At 42.3% G+C, this 22,435-nt stretch overlaps 1 protein-coding gene across 2 annotated transcripts in view; it reads right to left on the bottom strand.

Moving 5' to 3' along the window:
- The window catches only part of EXO1 (exonuclease 1), a 53,761-nt gene that overhangs the window by 30,331 nt on the left and 995 nt on the right, over window positions 1–22,435 (bottom strand). For both annotated transcript variants that reach the window (XM_085888092.1, XM_085888091.1), the window contains exons 2-5: window positions 21,500–21,665; window positions 20,768–20,887; window positions 12,805–12,928; window positions 1,461–1,598 (exon numbers count right to left, since the gene is read on the bottom strand). In XM_085888092.1, the coding sequence (XP_085744218.1) occupies window positions 1,461–1,598; window positions 12,805–12,928; window positions 20,768–20,887; window positions 21,500–21,660 (543 nt within the window). In that variant the 5' untranslated portion in view covers window positions 21,661–21,665. The remainder of the gene's footprint in view (window positions 1–1,460; window positions 1,599–12,804; window positions 12,929–20,767; window positions 20,888–21,499; window positions 21,666–22,435) is intronic.

Raw genomic sequence — 22,435 nt, 5'->3', positions numbered from 1 at the left:
ATTCTCGGACAGTCTTTACCGTTACCTGACCTGCTTTTGTGAAAATGTCCCGTATCCTGTGTCGGAGTGGCGACCCATCCAGGATTATGCCCAATAGCCAAGGAGACTGCTTAGGCAGCACCCACGCTCTGCACAGAGTGTGGTCCCGATGGATAGATGCATGGATGGATGTCACACACCCAACGTGTCAACCAAGTTTCAGCCGAATCCGTCCCTAACTATTTGAGATATCGTGCTATATATCAGTTTTAGTCCTATCTTCACCAAAATCGAATCAATTTGTTATTGTCACACACCCAACCTCTCCACCAAATTTCATCTGAATCAGTCACCAACTTTTTGAGATAGCCTACACACAAACAGACAAACAAACAAGAAAGACGTCATGCAGAGCACGATACTTGCAAAATGTATAAAACAAATTTGACCTTAAAAATAATTGGAGGTTGATTTCAATAACCAAATATGCAAATCTTCATCAAATTTCAAATCAATCGGATGAGAATTGATGATTTAAAAAATCCGGCCTATGTTGACCTTTTGACCTCAAAAATAATGGGTGGTTGAATTCAGTGATCTGATGTACATACGCTGTTCAAATTTCAAGTCAATCAGATGAAAATTGAGGATTTTAGAAATACCTCTGACGTTGTTGACCTTTGAGCTATTTTTGATCTTTTGGCATATGTTGACCTCAAAAATAATTGATGGTTAAATTCAGTGACATGATATACAAACCCAGTTCAAATTTCAAGTAAATTGATGAAAATTGACAATTCTAGAAATTTGGCCGATGTTGACCCCCAGAATAATTAGTGGTTGAATTCAGTGACCTGACATGAAAATCCTCTTCAAATTTCAAGTCAATTGGATGAAAATTGATGATTTTAGAAATGCCACGAAATTGTTGACCTTTTGACCTAAAAATCAATGGCTTCTTGCTTATGACCGACCAACTCTACGATTTTGTGAAGATCAGTTTAAAATTGTGACCTGTAGGCGACTGACATACAGACAAACAGAATAACACATGCGACCAACCAATATACTTGAAAAACCTTCGATTTTCGCAAGAAACAAACACACACAGACAGAGGTGAAAACACAATCTCCGTTCACCTTTGGTGGTCAGAGGTAAAAGCACAGAAAAATTGACGACCTTTTGACTTCAAACGCAATAAGCTTCAGTGACCCAATATGCAAACCCACCTCAAATTTCAAGTCAATCAGATGGAAATTGATGATTTTTTGACCTTGACCTTTTGGCCTCAAAACAATCAGCTTATAGCATTTTATTGGTGAACCAATTCAGTGAGTATGGGAGGGCAAAACTCAAATAGCCAAAAAGTTGAGACAGACAGACAGACAGACAAAGACGCACGCATGGAATTGCAAAATCCCTTCTCGCTGCACGGGGGACAGGCTAATAAAGTTTACAGTATTGGTTTCCCGCTCAGTACCCTGTCGCATCCAAACGCGAGGAGGTCCGAGTCTTCGGTTATAACGGCCTGTGCAATGCCAGTGATATTCAAATATGCAAGTTGGGCATCGGCCTCGTACGGTGCTACCAGGCAGTCCACTCCCCGGGCACGAGCCGCCTGCAGGATGCAGCAAGGAAACACCGTCGTGTGCTGATAAACAGACCTGGTCAAGCACACTTTCAATTTCAAATTACGGGCATAATCCCCAAAATATTTCACCGAATCAGAAAGGCAATTCAAAAGTCAAGAAAAATCAATATGAAACAAAGGTTATCCAGAAAGATGGTGGTGATAAAAAAAAACAATATTGACATGCAAGGTAAGCATACATTGGAGGAAAGTCGTGAACGAGTAATGGAAAGGTTATTTTCAGGAGGAAGGTAGGAGTAGAAGGAAGGACAAAGTAAAGCACCTCTTGCAAGCACAAAAATTTCACTGAACAACAAAATTTTTTTACTGGAGATGTGTAAAGTGATTTAGACTAATTTGGGTACGCTGATTTCAAAAATCATAACCGTTTTGCTGTATCACATCAGGATTTTCAGTAACAGAAATATTCCCATTGCCTAGAAGTCAGGATTTCAATGAAATTTACAAAAATTCATTTATTCATTTATTTCATCATGAATGCTTCAAAATTATAGAAATTACAGAAAAACTCCACTAGAATGTAATTAAAAATGCTTTAGGCATTTGGCTTTGCGTTTGTGCTGCTCTGTGTCAGTTTCACGATGCAGGAACCAGCAGAAATTCTCCATCATGTTCGGGTTGTGCCGCCCTTGGTAACGCGTCTCCATGAGTGAAATCTCTTGGTGGAATCGCTCGCCGTGCTCGTCCGAGACTGCTCCCAAGTTGTCAGGGAAGAAGTTCAGGTGCTGGTGTAGGAAATGGATTTTCAGGGACATCCTGGAGCCAAGTTTCCTGAAGGACTCCAGCAGCTGCTGCACTATTTCTTCATAGTTGTCCGCACGCTCGTTCCCCAAGAAGTTGTCCGTCACAGCTTTGAAGCTCCTCCACGCTGCCAGCTCTTTGGGGTTTAGAGTTGTCGGAAAAGTTTCGTCCTTCATAATCTGTCGGATTTGCGGTCCAACAAAGACACCAGCCTTGATCTTGGCCTCCGACAAGGTGTTGCCAAACTTTTCCTTGAGGTATAAAAACCCACGCCCATTCAGATCCATTGCCCGTACAAAACTTTTCATCAAGCCGAGCTTTATGTGGAGTGGTGGAAGGAAAACCTTGGCTGGGTCGACAAGGGCGACATGCTTCACGTTGTGTCGACCAGGTACATGCTCTTTTCGCTCTTCCCAATCTTTCTTCGTCCAGTGATTCTTGTCGTCTCTGCTATCCCAGAGACAAAGGAAGCACATGTATTTCGTGTAGCCTGACTGCAGCCCTAACAACAGCGCCACCACTTTCAAGTCTCCGCAGATGTGCAAGTTGAAGTCATTGTACTTGATGGAATCAAGCAGCTGCCGCATAGTCTCATAGGTCTCTGTCATGCCGAACGCGTGAGCCAGTGGGACTGATGGTTTCTCGTTGCCATTGTGGAGCAAAACAGCCTTCAAGCTGTTCTTCCCCGAGTCGATGAAGAGGCGCCAGTCTGCAGGATCGTGATCACACCCAAGTTCTTTCAACAGACCGTTGATGTCACTGCAGAATGTCATCGTGTCTTCCATCTCAAAGAACTCAGCCATGTCTCTGTGACGTGCTCTGAACAAGGATATCTTGGTGTTAGGTTCAAGTAGATTCCACTGCTGCAGCCTTGATCCAAGCAGCTCTGCCTTCGCCTTTGACAGCGAGAGATCTCTTACAAGATCATTTAAGTCTCCCTGGTTCAGAAGGTGTGATTCTTGAGTGTCGGGTTCAAAAGGTTCATCATCACCATCCTCTTCACCACTGCTTACAGCTATGTTCTGATCAGCTGGAGGTGTTGGAACGGGGTTCTCGTCATCATGAGGCACAGGTTTACGAGCAGAGACGCAGTCAGCGTACTTGATGTGACCTTTATTCTTCTTGTTGAAGCCGGCGATGCTTGTGCAGCAGAAATAACAATCATCATGATGATTCTGCGGCTCACGCCATATCATGGGCACCGCAAATGGCATGCTCGCGCGCTTGCCCACCAACCACTGAGTCAAGGTTGTGTGACAGCTTGTGCAGCAGATGTGTGGTGCCCAGCTCTGTTCTTGGTCCCCCACCTTACACCCAAAGTAGTGAAAGTAGGCGGCCTTCATTTTCACTGCTGTAGATATACTTTGCTGTTGATCTTTTTTGGTATACCGACCACAGACATAACAGAAGTTGTCAGGATGATTGGTACAGGAACGCCTACTCATCTTTATCTGAAAGAAAGAAATATAACACAAGTTAACAACAATTGTACGAAATAGACATGTTAAAGACATATGTAAATTTCATTGAAATCCTGACTTCTAGGCAATGGGAATATTTCTGTTCCTGAAAATCCTGACGTGATACAGCAAAACGGTTATGATTTTTGAAATCAGCGTACCCAAATTAGTCTTAATCACTTTACACATCTCCAGTAAAAAAAAATTTTTGAAATTTGTTGTTCAGTGTTATTGGCATAAGCATTTACTCAATCCTGGATAATTCACATGAACACGCCATGAATTTACGACCACTTTGCTTGAGAAATAAACATTTATGAAATGTACGAAAATGATAACCTGATTGAAAGGTGACCAATTGTTGCCGAGTATCCCAATGCTAATTCAACCTTGTTTTTCCATGAGCCTCATGTTTGGAGGGAGGGAGACAGAGACACAGAGACACAGAGACACAGAGAGACACAGAGAGACACAGAGAGACACATAGAGACACATAGAGACACATATAGACACATATAGACACATATAGACACATATAGACACATATAGACACACAGAGAGACAGAGAGACAGAGAGACAGAGAGACAGAGAGACAGAGAGACAGAGAGACAGAGAGACAGAGAGACAGAGAGACAGAGAGACAGAGACAGAGAGACAGAGAGACAGAGAGAAAGAGAGACAGAGAGACAGACAGAGAGAGAGAGAGAGAGAGAGAGAGAGAGAGAGAGAGAGAGAGAGAGAGAGAGAGAGAGAGAGAGAGAGAGAGACAAAAGGGTTTATGCATTTTTTTTTTCAGTGTCAAAAAAAGAAAAGAAAAGAAAATTTCAAGCAACTCTAAACCTTTTGAACAACAATCTAAACCATTCCGTTAGGTGTGCCTTTCCCTTGTCTAAATGTCCTGAGCTGCTGTTTGAATGCATTTCCATCAACCAGAAATGTGATGGATCTGTTGATAACCAGAACGATTGGTAAATGTATAAATAAAAAATTGGTTGCAATTGGATTCATGTACATGATGGTGACTGCTTGATTGATGGTTTCTAAAAAAAAATAGAGCAACGAACCCTAATCATTCAAACAACAAATTCCTCAAATCACTTTCTCTATCAGCATAGACTTCAAATGCCTCAAGATAAAGGAACCAACTTGAAATGCAGAGATGAACGTAGCCCAACTGACCTCATTCTTACCATCACAGGTGATTTTGATTATGATTACCGAGTACTCAAGTCCAACAAGTTCAAGTTATCACTGCATCAAAAAGACAGGTATTATGTTCAAGCACATTGCAGGCAGGTCGACGGTCTGCGTTTTCCACCATCAATTCTCCAACATTGCTCCCTCTGCTCTCTCAATCCTCTGACCTTCCCCAGCTACTCCAGTCAACACATTCTTCCATCGACCTCTGTCTGGTTAAATTTCCAAAATCCAAGCTGACTACACACCTCAACTCTTTTATTCCTTGCTTTTCCTGTCCACAGAACCACCTTCCAGAAGATGTTTTGTCTTATTCTTCCCTCCAGGACTTCAAGCAAGCAGTGCAACACCATCTTTTGTCATCCCTAATTCTGTTCTGAATTACCTCCATTAACCTTTGCTAAGGCCCATAGTCCATGAGGACGAGCCCAAAATTTTGGTCATTGGTACCAAACAAAGTGCCCTGTTCTCGTCAAGTTTTTTTTGTAAAGATGGGTCCCCTGGGGTATCAAAATCACTTGATAGCAAGGAAATATCGGTAGCTTATATCGTGTAATGGCACTGTTTATACGCGACCCCCTCTTGCACAAAATCGAAGATTTTCGATAATTTTTATACACCGTGGATTTGAGTTGGGAGCGTTTTATACTGTTAATAGACTTTAATGTGTATAATCTATATTTCAAAAGAAAGCTCATGGAGTACAGTTTATAGTCGTATAAACATAAGAAGAAAATAAAAACACTCACAGACACCCGACATGAAATACTGCGGACCCCTTGATGCGAAACGAATGTTTTTCTTCACTTAGAAAAAAAAAATGTGTCTTCCAACATGTAGAACGACATTAGAAACTTCAACTCAGGCACTATAATAACAGTACCTTGAATACTTCTTAATATAATTTGAACCTTGTCAATAAATGACACCTTACATAAATAGGAAACAAATTCTATCATAGAAAATATGTAATTATGTGCTTTCGAAATCAAGTTGATCATTTGGTCCAGATTTCAAATGTCGCAGCTGTAACAGCAACACAGAAATAAAATATAAGGCATGTTATAAGACAAACACATTATTATTGTTATTCAAACACAATAATGAAAGTACACAATCTTGGAACATTTGAACTTATAGTCTTCAGTTTCATAATCGTCTTCGCTGCTCAACTCCATTTCGCTGTCTGTACCGTCGTTCATTGGTTGGTTTTCACATGGGCTCAAGCTACAAATGTCAGAACACTTCAATTCCATTTGCAGCACAGGGACATTGAGGAACTCGACAGGACTTCCGACATTTGCAGGACAGCATCTCAAGAACAGCGTCGGGGGCCGGTGCACCATCCATCCAGTCTACGGCTAAGTGTCTGTCATCACCATCGCCAACGAATTTCCAGCCATCGCCTGCAGGATTGGGCGTCTTGGGATCGTTCATCAAACTCTGTCTCCAAATTGCGGTTTGATAATTTGCTCGCCGTGCATGTTTTCCAAGACAATCTGCACATGGCGGTAACTGGTAGGACTCTTTCTCACCTTTCTTTGCACAAAATAGTTTGTACCGAAACTCGTTGACTGAAGCATCTCCAGATGTAGCATCATACATGGCACAAACAAAACGTTCCACTCGAGCTTGAAGAGAAGACGAAAGACTCCACTGTTGGCCAAGCTCCTTAAAGAGACTCTGGAAATTCTGATTTCCTTTGACCAGTTTGAATGCTTTCATTTTTCCCACAACCTGCGAAGGCACTGACGGAGTCGCAACCAGTGAAAGCGTGCAATCCGATAACTGCCTCTGAGACATCAGATCCATTCATGTTGACAACAGCTGTGATGTCTATGTAATGTGTGCGAGTTTTAGTCCCACATTTCTGATAAAGAAGAGCAGTAATTTGTGTACAGAACGCCATGCTCAAAAGGAAGACATCTGTGTCGTCCGCCACAAAGATTACAGCTGCACTTCCGGTGTCACTTGCATGTTTTCCATGAAGCAGTACCCTCGTGTCTGCTTCTTCTTGCTGGCAGCAAAGCTCCGGTACATCTTCAACTGCTGAGTCAGTAATTTTGATGCACTTCTCCTTTGAGGTTACAAACATATGCTTTGACTGCAATAATGACCTTGAATGTGGTTGTTGCCATTCCTGAAACGAAATTCAATGAGTTCAGTCTTGTTGTCACTACTCTGCAGGTAACTTCTCCACTGATGGACAATTTGTTGGGAAGTTATATTCTTGAACTGTATGCCTGGATTCTTGCTTCGTCTCGCTCTTTCGTGGTGTTTTATGCTGTGTGGTTGATGCACATCAAACACGATGTCAATCCTAGTACTGTGTGCACCTTCTCTAATTTCAGAAAGAAGCAAGGTGTTTGAAATGTCTCCAAATGTTTTCTGGTCCCCCTTCATCTTTTGAACCAAAGCCATGCCATCAATAATCGTGGCTGATGGTGTGGGAATGTTCTCTGCTTGTGCATCTTTTTGTAATGCTCTGGCCAACACAGCTTTGTTTGTCTTCCTGATACTCCCATCTTCACAGGCTGGAGACCATGGCAGCGGACCTAGGGGATGTGCCAGGACATCTTTCATATCCAGGTTCTTTCTTGTTTGCGCAATGAGTACCATTTGCCCAAACAACTTTCGGTCTGCTTTCAGAATCATTTCTTTTCCATTTGAAGAAACTTTCTTCCACTTCTTGGTCATATCTGAAAAGGTCTTGAGCCTCAGCTTAGGCAATGGATCATGAAATTTCACGACTAGTGGACTTGATGTGAGTCTTTCAGACTTTAAGCTCTGATAAGCTGCCTCACCACACTTTTCTGCTTCTAGCAACTGTGTGGCAATCTGCCTTGTTACAGCAGCAGCTGTAGACAGACTGACTAGTTCTTGTTAATTTTCTTCAAAGGGATTAACCCAGTTTTGCAGGGTTTCTACAACAGCATTGACAGCCAGTTCATCCTTTTTAATTCTGCTGTTTTGTCACTCCACATGTCCATGATCAGATTTGCCTGTGACTAACACGTCTCGGAGATGACGCAAGAAGGATGACCGGTATTCTGCTGTCAGGAAGAACCGACTCACTGCACCAGGTTTGAGACTATACTTGCGCACTCCTCCCGCAACTTTTGTGTCACGATTGGCTGTCTCTTCAATTGTCTGGTCCAAGGGTATCTTAGCAAAGGGGTTCTTTTCTCCTAGTTGGACAGAAAACTCTCCTTCAAGGAAGTGTTGAAGCACTTCTGGATGGTCATTTCGGAGCTGGGACATTTCAGCGTAGTATACTGGAAGGTACCGGGCATAATTCTGTCGGTCATAGGCGAAGCACCAGACAATCATGCCACGAACTGCAGCCACGTGCAAATTCCAATCACCTTCTCTGGAAGAGCGAATTAGGGCCAGCAATACTCCCCCAACCATGTCAAAGTACGACATCCATAACGCTGAAAGAGGTCCATCGGTGTGCCGAAGATGTTCACAATATTTCTCAAAGTGTTCCAGGATCTGCAAGAACAATTCATGGTTCAGCGTCTCTTCATATTTGGAACTTTGACGAGAAGTGTCCAGAAGATCACTCAGCAATTCCAATAACTGATCGATCTGGTTCATCTGTGTAGGTTGTTGTTCCTTCAGCCATAGCAGAAATCCCACCCATAGCAATCTGAAAAGGGCCTCATATGTGTATTTGTGCGTTCGGAGAGACCTGTTGTACTGTCTGCCTGCCATGACACTCGTTACAGACCCCTCTGCCACTATTCCTGCCTCAATGCAAAGGTCACGCAGGCCTGCATCCTCAAAACGTTTTCCAAGTATTCCCAGGAAGTTGCAGACCATATGAAAAGAGCCGAGGTGAAGAATTACTCCGGGATATTGACATCTGTGTTTCCCAGAACTTCTGCCACTTTGGAATAAAGGGCCTGGTCGAATACCAGTACAACCTCTTGAAGATGTAGGCTTTCTTTTACCTTCATTGACCTGTTCAAAATCTCAGCTGCTGTCGCCATGCTGGTTGCTGGAAAATTGATTGGGTTGAGATAGCCTATGTTGTGCTGATGAACTGTCTGGTCCTGTCTCATAATGATGTTGATTCCTGTCCATCCTGGAATAATTTGGTTTTCCGGGTGCATTTGCCGTAGACGAATCCAGATCAAGTCCTTTCTGTGGATGGATTTTTGAGGAAGAGCATGGTATTCTTCAGCGACTGTTTTGCTTCCAGGTCCTTCTCTTTTCCCAGTGTTATTAATTGGAAGCTGTTGTTCTTCATATTTGATGGAACGTTGCTTTTTCTTTTCTATTACAGGTCGTGCCGATTCCAGCTTAGGACCATACACCTTTTGTTGAACAATGATGCCATTGACCCTGTGGCTTGTTCCTGCTCCTGTTGCAGTTTCCTTGAGGAAATCTATATTGTCCCAAATGAGAGCGGAATATATGTAGGGGTTAACACAATCAGGAAGTGGGACAGAATCATCTGAGGATGAGGCTATTTTCTGAAGGCTCGAGGCAGTGTCGTTTTCCTCGAGAACAGTATATGAAACTCCATGCCCGAGTTTGTTCATTATCTGGATGATTTCCGAGTTTCCTGTCGGTGTTTTCACTGCATTTGATAGCAAGATGTGCTTCGGTGGTTTCACACGACCACAGGTGACACTGTGGACCAGATCTTGGCCATATGAATCCACCAACAGTTGAATTTTCTGCGAGGCACTGTGATAACTTGGTTCACCTGAAAGGACACACGTTATGAAGATTTGCAGAAGTTCTGGTAATCGGAAGCCACTCCAGTTCACCAAAGCGGGCGTGAAAGGTCACACTTGATCCTGGCGGATCTCTTTTATGGAAGATCGAATTATTTGGCCAGCTTTGATAACGACAGAAGAATCACCAGATGTTACTGCTGTAAGGGTTTCTATCTTGTCCTTGAGCTTCTGGTTCTCTTTCACAAGTTCGTAGATTGTGAGAGTGTGAGGGAATGAGTTTTTTCCCTTTATCATCTTTACAGAAATGTAAAGTATCTGCAAATTCCTTTTCAATATTTTGTCGAATATGCTTCTTGGTGGATTCTTTGGTCATGGTGATCCCTGTGTTTGACATCACCTCAACAACGATTGCTGTGAGATCAGTCATCTTTAATACACGAGGATTCGTGAATAAATCATCACGGATAAATGTGTAGAGCGATTCGTTCGCACGTCTTTCAGCCTCGTTGTACAGGCAATCTTCTTCGGCATCAGGAGACACATCAGTTGTTGCAGTTTCACCGCCTTTATTAGTGTACATGCGGTAAGATGAGTGGTGGTAATGTGCCTCAGCGGCAACTAAGTCTCTTGACGCAACTGCTAAGATCTTCGGGTCGCTCTTTTGCATTGCGCACTCCCGTATTCTCTTATCGCATCGCAGCTCTGTGTACTGTACAATTGATTCTCTTGTTCTTGATGTTTTTTTTTATACTTTTCTCTTTCACAGAATATGCATTTTGTTTCGTAAACCCTTGATGTTGAAGGCTTTGACCTGGGAAGATGTTTACTGCTACCAAATACTGTGGTTTCACCATCATCACGCCTTTCTCGATGTTTTTCTAAGAGCTGAAGGTCGCGTTTCAATGTAAAGCGTGACCGACACTGTCTATGGTAAACTATGTCAGGCACCTGTCCTTCTGATAGATTTTGAGCTTTCTCCAGCAATGGGGCATGCTGACGTACAAATGCAGCATTCAGCAATGTCTGCCATGATGAAACATCTTTTGGTGAAGTGAGCGGAGCTTGGGAATCTTCCTCTGGATAATGGATAACACAAAAAGGTTTAGATCTTTTGCTTGGGGGCGAATCTGTTTGAAAAGCGGTCTGTGAGGGCCCTTCACCACTGTTAGAGGATTGCCTGGCTATTATTCTTTATGCTTGATTGGGATACCTGAAATAAAGCAACAACAATCATTTGTTATAATGAAAACAAACGCAACTTATTGCATGAGTGCAGTCTCAAATTACTACATGAAGCAAAAAAGTGCAATGCAACAGTACAGATTTTTGCATTTCAAGCCTACAGACAGACTAAGGAATGAACAATTTTGAATATATGCTATAATATGATAAGATATGTCAGAAAAACACATAATCTATTTCTATCTACCACCAGTACAATATTTTTAAAATGTTCAGGGATAAGGCCACAACTCAAAACGATGGAGTGAATCATCACTTATACTCCAAACTGTAAGGAATTCCCTGTATAGATTACCAGACAAGTGATGGCCGAGTCCGAGTCGGCCTACTGAGTATCAAATTTCATCAACAGATGGATCATCCACTGAATACTAACACCTATACTAAATATTCTTAAACATAACACAAGACACTAATATCGCTTTTTCATTTTGATGTATTCCACTTGTTTTGCTGCATGACAAGGAAGGGTTTGATTACATCAAGTATGGTTTTAATGGAATCCTCATATATATATATGAAAACATATATGTGGACAACAAAATCACTCCTTTATGTGGACGATTTCCAAAGTCATGACACTTTTTGTATTTGCGGAATGTTGGATTTTACATTTTGAAAGAGTTTCAATTTACTTTATCTCTTTCAAGTAATGTATATAACATCATAGTAATGAAATATGCAGCTACATATGCATATTCTGCCATGTGGATTAAAATTTCTCAAATGTTGAGAAACAATAGGAATTCAGCGTCGGTCATTTTGAATTTGGCTAATTAAACGCTTCAGCTACTCTGTTTTGCTTGCTATCATGCATTTCCACAACATAGAGGTCACAAGCTTTCCAATGATACCAAACACAACCGGGCACTAATTTGGTACCGACAAAGTGGTCGGCCTCATGGACTACTAGGTCACATTTGCCATGGCGGCCGTGGGGTCTCCAAAATCTACGGCCACTAGCAATTATACGGCGGCCGCAGTATTTCCACGGTCACACAATGTAGCAGTCACATATGTTTTTATTTTTCGGGGAGCCGCACGGCGTATTTATAAATTGTGGAGACCGAAAACGTGGGGTTGCCGTACGGTCTTTGATTTGATGTCGCACGGTGACTATAGGGTATTCCTGTGGCGGCCATAGAATTTTCAAGGCAGACGCAAGGTGCCCGCAAGGCGACCGCAGGGGGGCCCGAAGGCGAACGTGCGGCCAGACGGTAACGAATGGGTTAATTTTTTTTTTTTTTTTTTCGGCTTGTCGAATTGCTACGGCGAACCTAGAAATGAAAAAAAGTTATAACTCCGCATTAAAATTCCACGGCGACCTTACGGCCTGTAAAATATAGCCAAACGGCGTAAGGCCACCTTGAGGCCACTGCAGAAACTCTGCGGCCGCCGCACGTTTCTGTCAATTCAGAGGGCGTATGGCCGCCGTATCCTCGCCGTAGAGCAAATGTGACTTAGGCCTAACCAAACCATTTAACTTGATGGAGGTTCCTCCCCTCTTCCCCCATTTGTTCATTCCCTTGATGTTTGACCCACTGTCAAGGGGGTGGGGGGGGTTAATAAAATGTGCTTATTCATACCAAAGCGCAGCATAATCACCACCAACATGCTTCACAGACCACACTTAACTTTATTACGACAATACCAATATTAATCGGATTTATTTTCAAGATCTTTTTAATGTAAGGATTTGTTATGAACCACCAGGTAAAAAGTAATATACTCAAAGGAAAGGAGAAGGAAGGAAGGAAGGAAGGAAGGAAGGAAGGAAAGAGGGGAGGACAGTACATCGTTGTGATGGTTCTACTATGATTTCACAATTCAACGATGCTGACCTTCATAACCTGCAGTGCCATATGTGGTGTAACATTGATGCACCGGTTGAAGTATTTCCGTGCTTCCGAAGTTTTGCCCTCCCGTAGTAGCTGCCTTCCTCTCTGCAAGCTTTCCTGCCGACGCCTGGAGGACAAACAGAAAGGCAGATACTTTAGCCCTCACAAGCATGTATAATCTCATTTCAAATAAAATGCCACTAAATTTTTGTCTTCAGAAAGACCAACAATATGGATTTATGCGATTTTGTTGGTGACTTGGTCTGTTTTATAAAATTTGATGCAGAACAGGGTTAGCTCACTCGTTGGCACAGAACAGGTTTGGCACAGAGGTTGCTCACTCGGCTTCCTTATCCAACTGTAAACTATCACGCAGGTAACAGGCAGGCAGGATTTTACTCCAATGTTTGTACAGCAAGTCCTCGCTTACCGTCATCCCGGTTAACGATGTTTCCTTATTACGTCACTGATCTATGAGAGAACATACCCGTTTAAAGTTGCGCAACATTTCAGTTTTCACGTCATGCACAGTAGATAACTACCGCACGCTCGTCTGCATCAAAACAGCTGTGCCAAAGAAAAATCTTGATTTCAAGATTTTATTACTTGTTGATAATGCCCCGTCTCATCAAGTTGACCTCACCGACCTGTGCAAAAATGTCAAAAGCTGTCTTCCTGCCACCTAACACCACATCACTCATCCAACCAATGGACCAATGAGACATTGCTGGATGGAAGGCGTATTACTTACGCCGTACTTTCAAGAAGCTCATCACAGGCACCGATGGGGAAGGCAAGTCTACAATTCGGGAATTTTGACACGACTACAACATCCTCAAGAGCATCAATAACATCGATGGGTCCTGGGCTGAAGTAACCCAGTTGTGCATGAACGGTGTGTGGAGGAAGTTGTGGCCCGAATGTGTTAACGACTCGAAAGGATTTAAAGAGGTTGTCCCTGGAATGAAGAAAAAGTTATCCTCGGCTTGGCCAATAAAGTTGGGCTTGATGAGGTGGAAGAAGCTGACGTTACACAACTTCTACAATCACACGGAGAAGAGCTAACCAATGAAAATCAGAAGCAACTCGAGATGATGAGAAAAACGGAATAAGAGGGCCAATAAGTAAAAGAACCACAAACCATCAATTTTGACAACCAAACGCCTTTCTGAAAGTTTCCAAAGGATTTAAGCTGGCTTGCAAATCTTCAGTGATGACGATCTGAACAAGGAACGCAGCTCCAAAGTGACGAGGGGAGTTGGTGATGCAATTGCGATAAAGAACTTCACCAAGAAAAAAAGAAAGAAAAAAAAAAAAGAAAGAAAGCAAAACAACAATCTCTAAAAGTGTTTTTTTCAAAGTTGGGAAAGTTGTTCAGCGTCAACAGCAAGAGGAACAGCCAGACGATCCACCCTCTTGACTCCACAATCATCATTGGCGAGTGCAGTATTAAACTGTTTGTTTAAAATCTACACTGTATACATACATAATGTCTTTTGTTGGGTGATAACTTTTTTTCCTTGGAATCCAATCCCCCTACTTACATGAATTTTTATGGGGAAATTGATTTCGCTTAATCGGTTTTCGGTTAAACCAGCACCAACGGCACAGCTGTAACTCGGTACTTTTGTCTTGAGCAGCAAATCCAGGATTACATCTGCTATGTACAGCTTTATTGTCAACTCAATGAAGAGCTTTTGCTTTATAAATTGCTCAAATTTTACATGAATGTGCATGTTTGTAGTTCAGTATCACGATGATGTACCTGGCCAGTATAAACGGCGATGATTATTATGAAGCAGTTAGAGGGTAAAATATAAACATTAATGTTTATATAGTTACAGTATCTGGTTATTTCAGGTTGTGCCCCACATATGGTGGCATTCATGATCACCTTATCTCCAAGCATCTGCTTTCTTCAAGCACCAATTTGTTTGTTCTTGGAGGTTGGAGTTCGATTTCCTCACGGAGTACTCAATTTAAACAACTTGAACAAATAAGGGGAGAGATTGTACTCCTGCATAACCCCTTTTCCAATCCCAAACCATTCTGTCTCTCCATACTCTGTTCTTACTGTGGTTTGTTTCGTGTACAAGTTTATCAGACGCATCAGGTGCTCCGACATCCTCGTTTCTTTCAGCGTAATCCACATCAATCCATGATCAACACAATAGACATCTTTGCTATAATCTATAAAATGGAGATACACCTTCCCTTTTCCCATGATCAAACTCAGATTTGCGATTTGATCTCCAGTACCTCTTCCAAAACCTGCTTGCTCAACAGGCATTTTTCCCTTCATAAAGTCTTATATTGTGTGTTGAATGATCTTTAGAAATACCTTGCTGGCACGTGAAATCAAGGCAATGGTTCAATCATTTGAACAATCTCTTGCGTCCCGTTTCTTCGGCAATGGTACGTCGACTGACTGTTTCCACCTTTTGGGCCGTACAATCCTGCTCCAGGTAGCTGTTAAAATTTTGATTGCCTCCTCCGCAAATACCTAAAAGAGTTTGATTGTAATTTAGTTGACAGCTGGTCCTTTTTTGGTTTGCCAGCTCTTTCAGGGCACTACGCACCTCACATTCTGTCACTATTGGTTCTTGCTCATATTCTCTTTCTTTGAACATGACCGTCATATTGCTATTTAGTTTGTTCAGAGTATCTGTATAGTCTTTCATCTTTCTTTCACCTTTGTTTCTTCTGTCAGATAATTTCCTGTTCCACTCTGAAGGCCCCCAATCCTAGACCTAAACTTTTCTGTGATCTCTGATCTTAAACAACAACAAAAAATATTTTAAAAAAATAAATAAATAAAGAACTCTTTTTTTTTTTTTCCCAGTCTATGCATGCATGCATGCATGCATCCATCCATTGGGACCATACTCTGCACAGTGTTGGTGCTGCCGAAGCAGTCTCCTGGGCTATTGGGCACAATCCTGGACAGGTCGCCACTCCGACGTAGGATACTCGAATGGCTCAATCATCCCCAGCAAGCTGGTACTCATTTTGCCGACCTCGGAAGGATGACAGACTGAGTCAACCCCACCTGGTATTAATTCAACGCCAATCAGGATTTGAACTCAGGACCCTAGGATCCCAAGCTCGCCACCCTAACCATTAAGCCAACACCAGGCATAACTCCATGCATGCCTGTTTGAAGAATTTATTTGTCTTTCCTCGCTTGTCATTGGAAGTCGAAATTTAGCCACTTTACGTCCTCTCTCGATGTGCGTTTGTAATTTTTAATCTCTCTTCTTTTATTTGCAAGACTTATTTTCCTCTTCGCCAGAAATTTAGCCTTTCTTCTTTCTGCTAGCTTTTGGGATGATGTTTTTCTTCTTCTTTCACATCTTCAACCTCTTGCAACAATTCATCTGGAATTCTGACACTGAAGTCCAGCTCTGCAAAATATTAATTTTTTTTTTAACCTTTATTGCAAGTTGTCTGGATATGTCTTCAAGGTATTATCTGGTCAGAGTTTTGTGATTTTTTTTTTCTTCATCTTTCTCAATTTGACCTGTACTTTTGCCGCAAGGAGTTCATTATCAATCTCACAGTCTGCACTTGGCAGTGTGTTGGCAGACTACACAGCATTCCTCCATCTTCTATGGATTATTATGTCGTCAATGTGATTTATACATTGCCCATCAGGTAAAGTCCATGTGTACAGGCTTCGCTTGAGGTGTTTCATGTGTTTGAAATTATGAGCTCATTCTCCACACAGAACTCCAGCATTCACCCCCCCCCCCCACCACCCCGGTCTCATTTCTTATACCAAGTCAGTGCTTTCCTGCAATCGCTGGTGCTTCTGCTTCTCCTTTTACATTCTAGTCTCCCATAATAATCGAAACATCTCTGTTGGGCACCAGTTCTAGCAGTTCCAGCAACTTTCCATAAACCTCCTCCACATCTTCAGATGCTGTAGAAGTTGGAACATACACCACATGGCCAAAAGTATGCGGACACCCCTTCTAATGAGTGGATTTGGCTATTTCAGCCACCACCATCATTGCTGACAGGTGTATAAAAAAAACACAAAAAAACGAGCACACAGCCATGCAATCTCCATAGACAAACATTGGCAAAAGAACGGGCCGTACTGAACAGCTCAATAACTTTCAACGTGGCACCGTCACGGGATGCCACCTTTTCAACAAGTCAGTTCGTCAAATATCTGCCCTGCTTGAGCTGCTCCGGTCAACTGTAAGTGCTGTTATTGTGAAGTAGAAACGTCGAGGAGCAACAACAGCTCAGCCACAAAGTGGTAGGCCACACAAGCTCGCAGAACGGAACCGCCAAGTGCTGAAGTGCGTAGCGTGGAAAAATCGTCCGTCGTCGGTTGCAACACTCACGACTGAGTTCCAAACTGCCTCTGGAAGAAACGACAGCACAGACACTGTTCGTTGAGAGCTTCATGAATTGGGTTGGAGCAGTCCATTGACAGAATGCCAGACGAATCTGGGTTTGGCGGATGCCAGGAGAACACTGCCTGCCCGAATGCATAGTGCCAACTGTAAAGTTTGGAGGAGGAGGAATAATAGTATGGAGCTGTTTTTCATGGTTTGGGCTGGGTCCCTTAGTTCCAGTGAAGGGAAATCTTAACGCTACAGCAAACAATGACATTCTAGACAATTCTGTGCTTCCAACTTTGTGACATGGTGGTGTTCATTGGATGTCCTTTCAACATCACTGATGTTAACCTATCATTGACTGGATGTTATATCCCAGTACTGTCCCCCTGCCATCTTCTTATTGAAAAAAATCACTGCTATTCCATTTATTTTACATGTTTCGTAATCAGAAAGGATTACACTTTGTAATCAAAATATTTGAAACTGCCCCAAACGAGTCCATCTAAATTCACTTATCTAAAAAATTTCAGTTCTTGTCATCTCTATAACACCTACCTTTCCCCGATTCATTGACCTTAAGGCCCAGTCACACCTTGACGTTTTAGCCAGCTTATGCCGATTTTTGGAAAATTTGTGTAAAACGCTGGTACACGTCGAATACGTTATGGGTAAGTTTTGATAACATCGAGAGCACGCTGAAAAACACTGCCATACGTCGTAGTACGCTGGCTTTAAACGTTGTACTTTTCGGTTGTCCTCAAATTTTCCATGCTTGAAATTTTAAGACTTATGCCGGCGTATGACTCACACATTCCGCATAACGCTGGCCATAAGTTGTAGGCACGTCACGTGATCGTTGACACATGTCGACACACGTTACTTGTAAGTTACTCATAAGTCGAAACACGTCGAGGTAATGTTTAGCGTACCCGACACTTATTTTCAACCTATGAGTAACGTGTTTTAGGCACGTTACGCGATCGTTGACACACGTTACTTGTAAGGTACTCATAAGTTGAAACACGTCAAGATAATGGTTCGCGTCAGTGTTCCAGACTCCCTGGGGTTTTTTTTTTCCTTCTTCTTCGGTATGACGGTGATGTCGACACTTCGATTTCTAGTGCGGTTATAATATAATATAATTAGAAGGCTGCCGCTCAACGATTTAAATCATAACCGCACTAGAAATCGAAGTGTCGACATCACCGTCATACCGAAGAAAACAAAAAAACAAACAAAAAAAAAAACAGGGAGTCTGGAACACTGACGCTAACCATTACCTTGAGTGTTTCGACTTATGAGCACCTTACAAGTAACTTTTGTCGACGTGTGCCAACGTTCGCATATCGTGCGTACAACTTATTCCCATCGCATGCGGAACGTGTGTCATACGGCAAATATGTCATAAAATGTTTAACACGTTTATAATTACAAGACGTACTCCACTTAATACGACGTACGACAGCGTACTTTAGCATTCTATTCACGCATACCAAACTTACCCATACCGTATTCGACGTGCGCCAGCGTTTAGATGCATTTTTCAGAGGTCGGCATACGCTGGCAAGATCGCCAAGGTGTGACTGCGATGTTGACACTTCCATTTCTGCGGCGGTTGATTTGAATCATTGTGCGGCAGCCTTTTAATAAGCTACGTCACGTCATCGTCGGCGATGCGTGCAGCGCTATGCATAAGTTAGACTATCGTTGGGCATAGGTTGGGAAGGCCGACAACAGGCTCAGCATTCGTTGGTATAAGTTATCTATAAGACAACGAAACGTTCTGTGTCCATTACTAATATGTTATGCATACGACCAACTTCTTATGAATACGTCCGAATCTTTAAAAAAAAACATCAAAAGTTCAACGTAAGCCAGCGTTTTACATACATTTTAATACGTTGCCATTGCTGGCGAAAACGTCAAGGTGTGACTGGGCCTTTTCATGCGACGTTCCAAATTCTTGAACGTTTGAGAAGCTCAGAGCTCGACTTTCAATTTTGGCAAGCACAGTGACTGGATTGGCTTGTGGGTTTGATCCAGTCCCATTATGTCATAACACTGCCCGTGAAAAGGCTGAATGTCAAAACTCTGTATTTGCTTCAAAATCTTGTGTCCCAAATCCATCACTTTCTGCACCAACCTTACCCAGCCGCACCCAGTTGTTCCTTGACTCCGTGTCCTTTTTATTCAAGCTTTTGGGACTTACTATCTGCCATGATCTTTCCTGGAAAAGTCACATTTCCAAGCTGGCCTGCAAAGCCAGTTGCTGACTCGGTATCCTCTGTTGTGCAGTCCTTCCTTGGCACACCTGAGATCCTAACCCCATACAAACTTCCATCCGCAGTCTGATGGAGTACTTCTCACCCCTCCGGGCTGGTGCTCCTGCCTCTCACCTTTGTCAGCTTCACGCTGTGGAAACCAAGGCTCTTTGGATCATTGGTATCTCCGGCAATGAAGCTGAGTCTTAGGGTCTCTCACTCTCTCACCGCAAGCAGGACGGTGGCCATTCTCTCATCGACTGTCTCCTCTCTGGCCTTGCCCCCCCCTGCTTTGTCTTTGTTCTGTCCCCCATATATTTCAGCAGGACGCTCAAGATCCGCCAGCATCACGAATCACTGCTCACCTTCACTCTCATTCATTTTTCTTCAATCCCACTTTTCCCTCCACACCTTCAAAACAGCTGTTCACAACAACCTCATCTCATCCCCCATCCAAAACCATGATCTTCAACCCTCTTTATTCTACAGCAAATCCACCTCCTTCAAATTCACTGCTTTCCTTCCTGAAGTCCCTGTAATGTCCATCTTGTTTACCCCGTGTACCCCACCCCATCCCTCTCGCTTCCACAGATCTCCTAATGTCTCTGTTCCCTACTGTTTTGTGTGTCCCTCTCCCCCCCCCCCTTCTCCCGCTCCCTTTGTTATATGTTCTGTATGTTGGCTCTTATACGAGCCTTGACAATGTATGAAAAAAATGGCCAGTCCTAATCATCAAAACACTTTCCTCTTCCCGAGTATCCATTTGGGTGTTTTCAAAGTTTGGGAGGCTCATCATTTGACAAATAGATTTATCTCTTAGATTTCTGATCATTTTTTTATTGACATGTACGGAAATAGTTTGCCATTGCCTTCTGTTTTTTTTAATACACAGTCCAGGTTCGTGGAAGAGCTAGAACACAGAACGGATCAAGACTCAACATAACAAAAGGAACAGCAGGAGAAGGGGGCAACACAAAAAGCTGGGCAGAGAGAGAGAGAAAATATATACGAAGACAGACAAACAAGGGATGCAGGTAACGAATAGGGGTAGGGGAGAATGAAAGGGGTGGACAAGATGGATCAACACAGTAAGGTACAGTTTGGGACAAAAATTTGATGAAAAACACAAACAGCAAACTCAACATTTCTGGTCTGGGCAACTCAGTTTAGAAGAAATGGGAGGAGCGAGAGCCGTTCAGTCATCCACATGCACCGATCCCCAAACGGGAAGGCCGGACATTAATGCTTACCAGTCAAAATAGATGAATACAAAGACACTTTCCTTTTAATACTGTACATAAATTGAAGTAAGCCCTGCATTAACTGGGTGGGTGAATGACAGGTCCTTACTGTTTGCGCAATTTCTCAACTTCAAATTTCGATGGCAATGTGCAGCCGTCAAACACCAAGATGGGCTTGACCTCGAACGACAGCATCATCTCGATGTACTTCATACAATAAGAAACATACCTGTGTGGCAGAGACGTGTACAGGAATGAGTTTCACGACAGTCTGAAAAAAAAAATTCTTAAAAAATAAACTAAATAAAATTTGCTTTATCAGAGTATTCTGCTAGAAATTTCTGGCAATAATATGAGCATTCAATTCAAAATTTTATGATTGTGAATTTTTAATGACATTTTCTTTCAAGTATTGCGACGAAAAGAAAAAAGAACAAAAAAAATGCTCGTAAGGGAAATCTTGAGTTCGTCGGCAGATCGAGGGAGAATGAATGCCGCAGGCAAAAATGGTATAGTTGGAATAGTACTCTCATATACCACAGTTGGTAATTGGTCCAACTGCAGGTCTGCAGAGAATTACTATTGGAAAGGAACTTTTTTGCCTCGGGTGGTCACAATGTTGATACACACACTTGGTAGCACATTATTAATTTCAGAATCTCACTTTTTTAATGACCTGTGGTAATATATCCTATTACCTATGGCTGCCTTTTTCCATGAAATTAAAAAAACACAAGCATAAATACTTCAGTGAGCAGCTCCATGAGGTGACCAAATGTTAACAAAAAAATTTTTTCAATCTAGAATGGATAATATTGAAGGTATGAAGATTCAAGCTTACTGGTCTGTATTCTTGCCCTTGGCCAGTTCGTCAGAACATGAGAATGCACCTTTGTGGATCCAGCAATATGTGTCCACTGCAACTGTATGCCCTTTGTACTTCTTGATATTGACTTGATCAGTCGCATCTTTGAGGAACTGAAGGAGTCCTTGGATTCCCATTGTGGCTGAAACCAATCATAGAATCAGTCAATTATATGAAATAGATACAATGATCTTAACACACAATGGAATTCTGGAATTCGCTTTGTGGCAAAAAGGGTACAAGTTCAAACCCCCCAGTAATCACTCCCTGATTGACCTATCATGCTCAAAACTTCCCAAAAACTACCTGAATACGTCCACATGCTGAAGAATGGTGAAGTTTGTCCACAGTTCTACCTGAATGTGGTGATTAGTGGGGGCCGTTCTGAAAAAGGGCCCAGTTTTCGGGGTGGAAGGGCCATTTGCCCTTTTTGGACTGCTGCTGACCCCGTGACAGTAAAATTGTGGAACTTTTTCATATTTTATCCTGCAGAGCACATCAAATGCTTCATTTTAAGTGGTAAATAAACATTCTGGCATCAAAAATGAGCATTTTATGAGCAAATCTTTTCTCTACACCTAAAATCATAGATTTTTGGGAAATCGAATTTTGACAGAAAAAGGGTTAAAAAGGGCCATTTTTGGATCCTCGTGGAGGATCTCTAAGTCTAAGTTACAAAAAAGTTACAAAATCCCGTTGTTGTTCTTCATCTTCTTCTTGTGGACTTTTTCGATCCTCGTGGAGGATCTCCACGTCTGACTCACGCTGTTGTTCTTCATCTTCTTCTTGTGGACTTGTTTGTTTCACAGCCTACAGTTTTCATCGAAACTTCCTGAAACTTGGCATACATATGTAAAAATACCCGGCGCAGACGGTAACCATCTCCGATTTTGAAAATTCCTCCTGGAAAAA

This window comes from Eptatretus burgeri, chromosome 7 (genome assembly GCF_056783735.1).
Source record: "Eptatretus burgeri isolate ZD-2024b chromosome 7, Ebu_testis_v1, whole genome shotgun sequence".
Taxonomy (NCBI): domain Eukaryota; kingdom Metazoa; phylum Chordata; class Myxini; order Myxiniformes; family Myxinidae; genus Eptatretus; species Eptatretus burgeri.
This window is presented reverse-complemented; position numbering and strand designations above follow the sequence as displayed.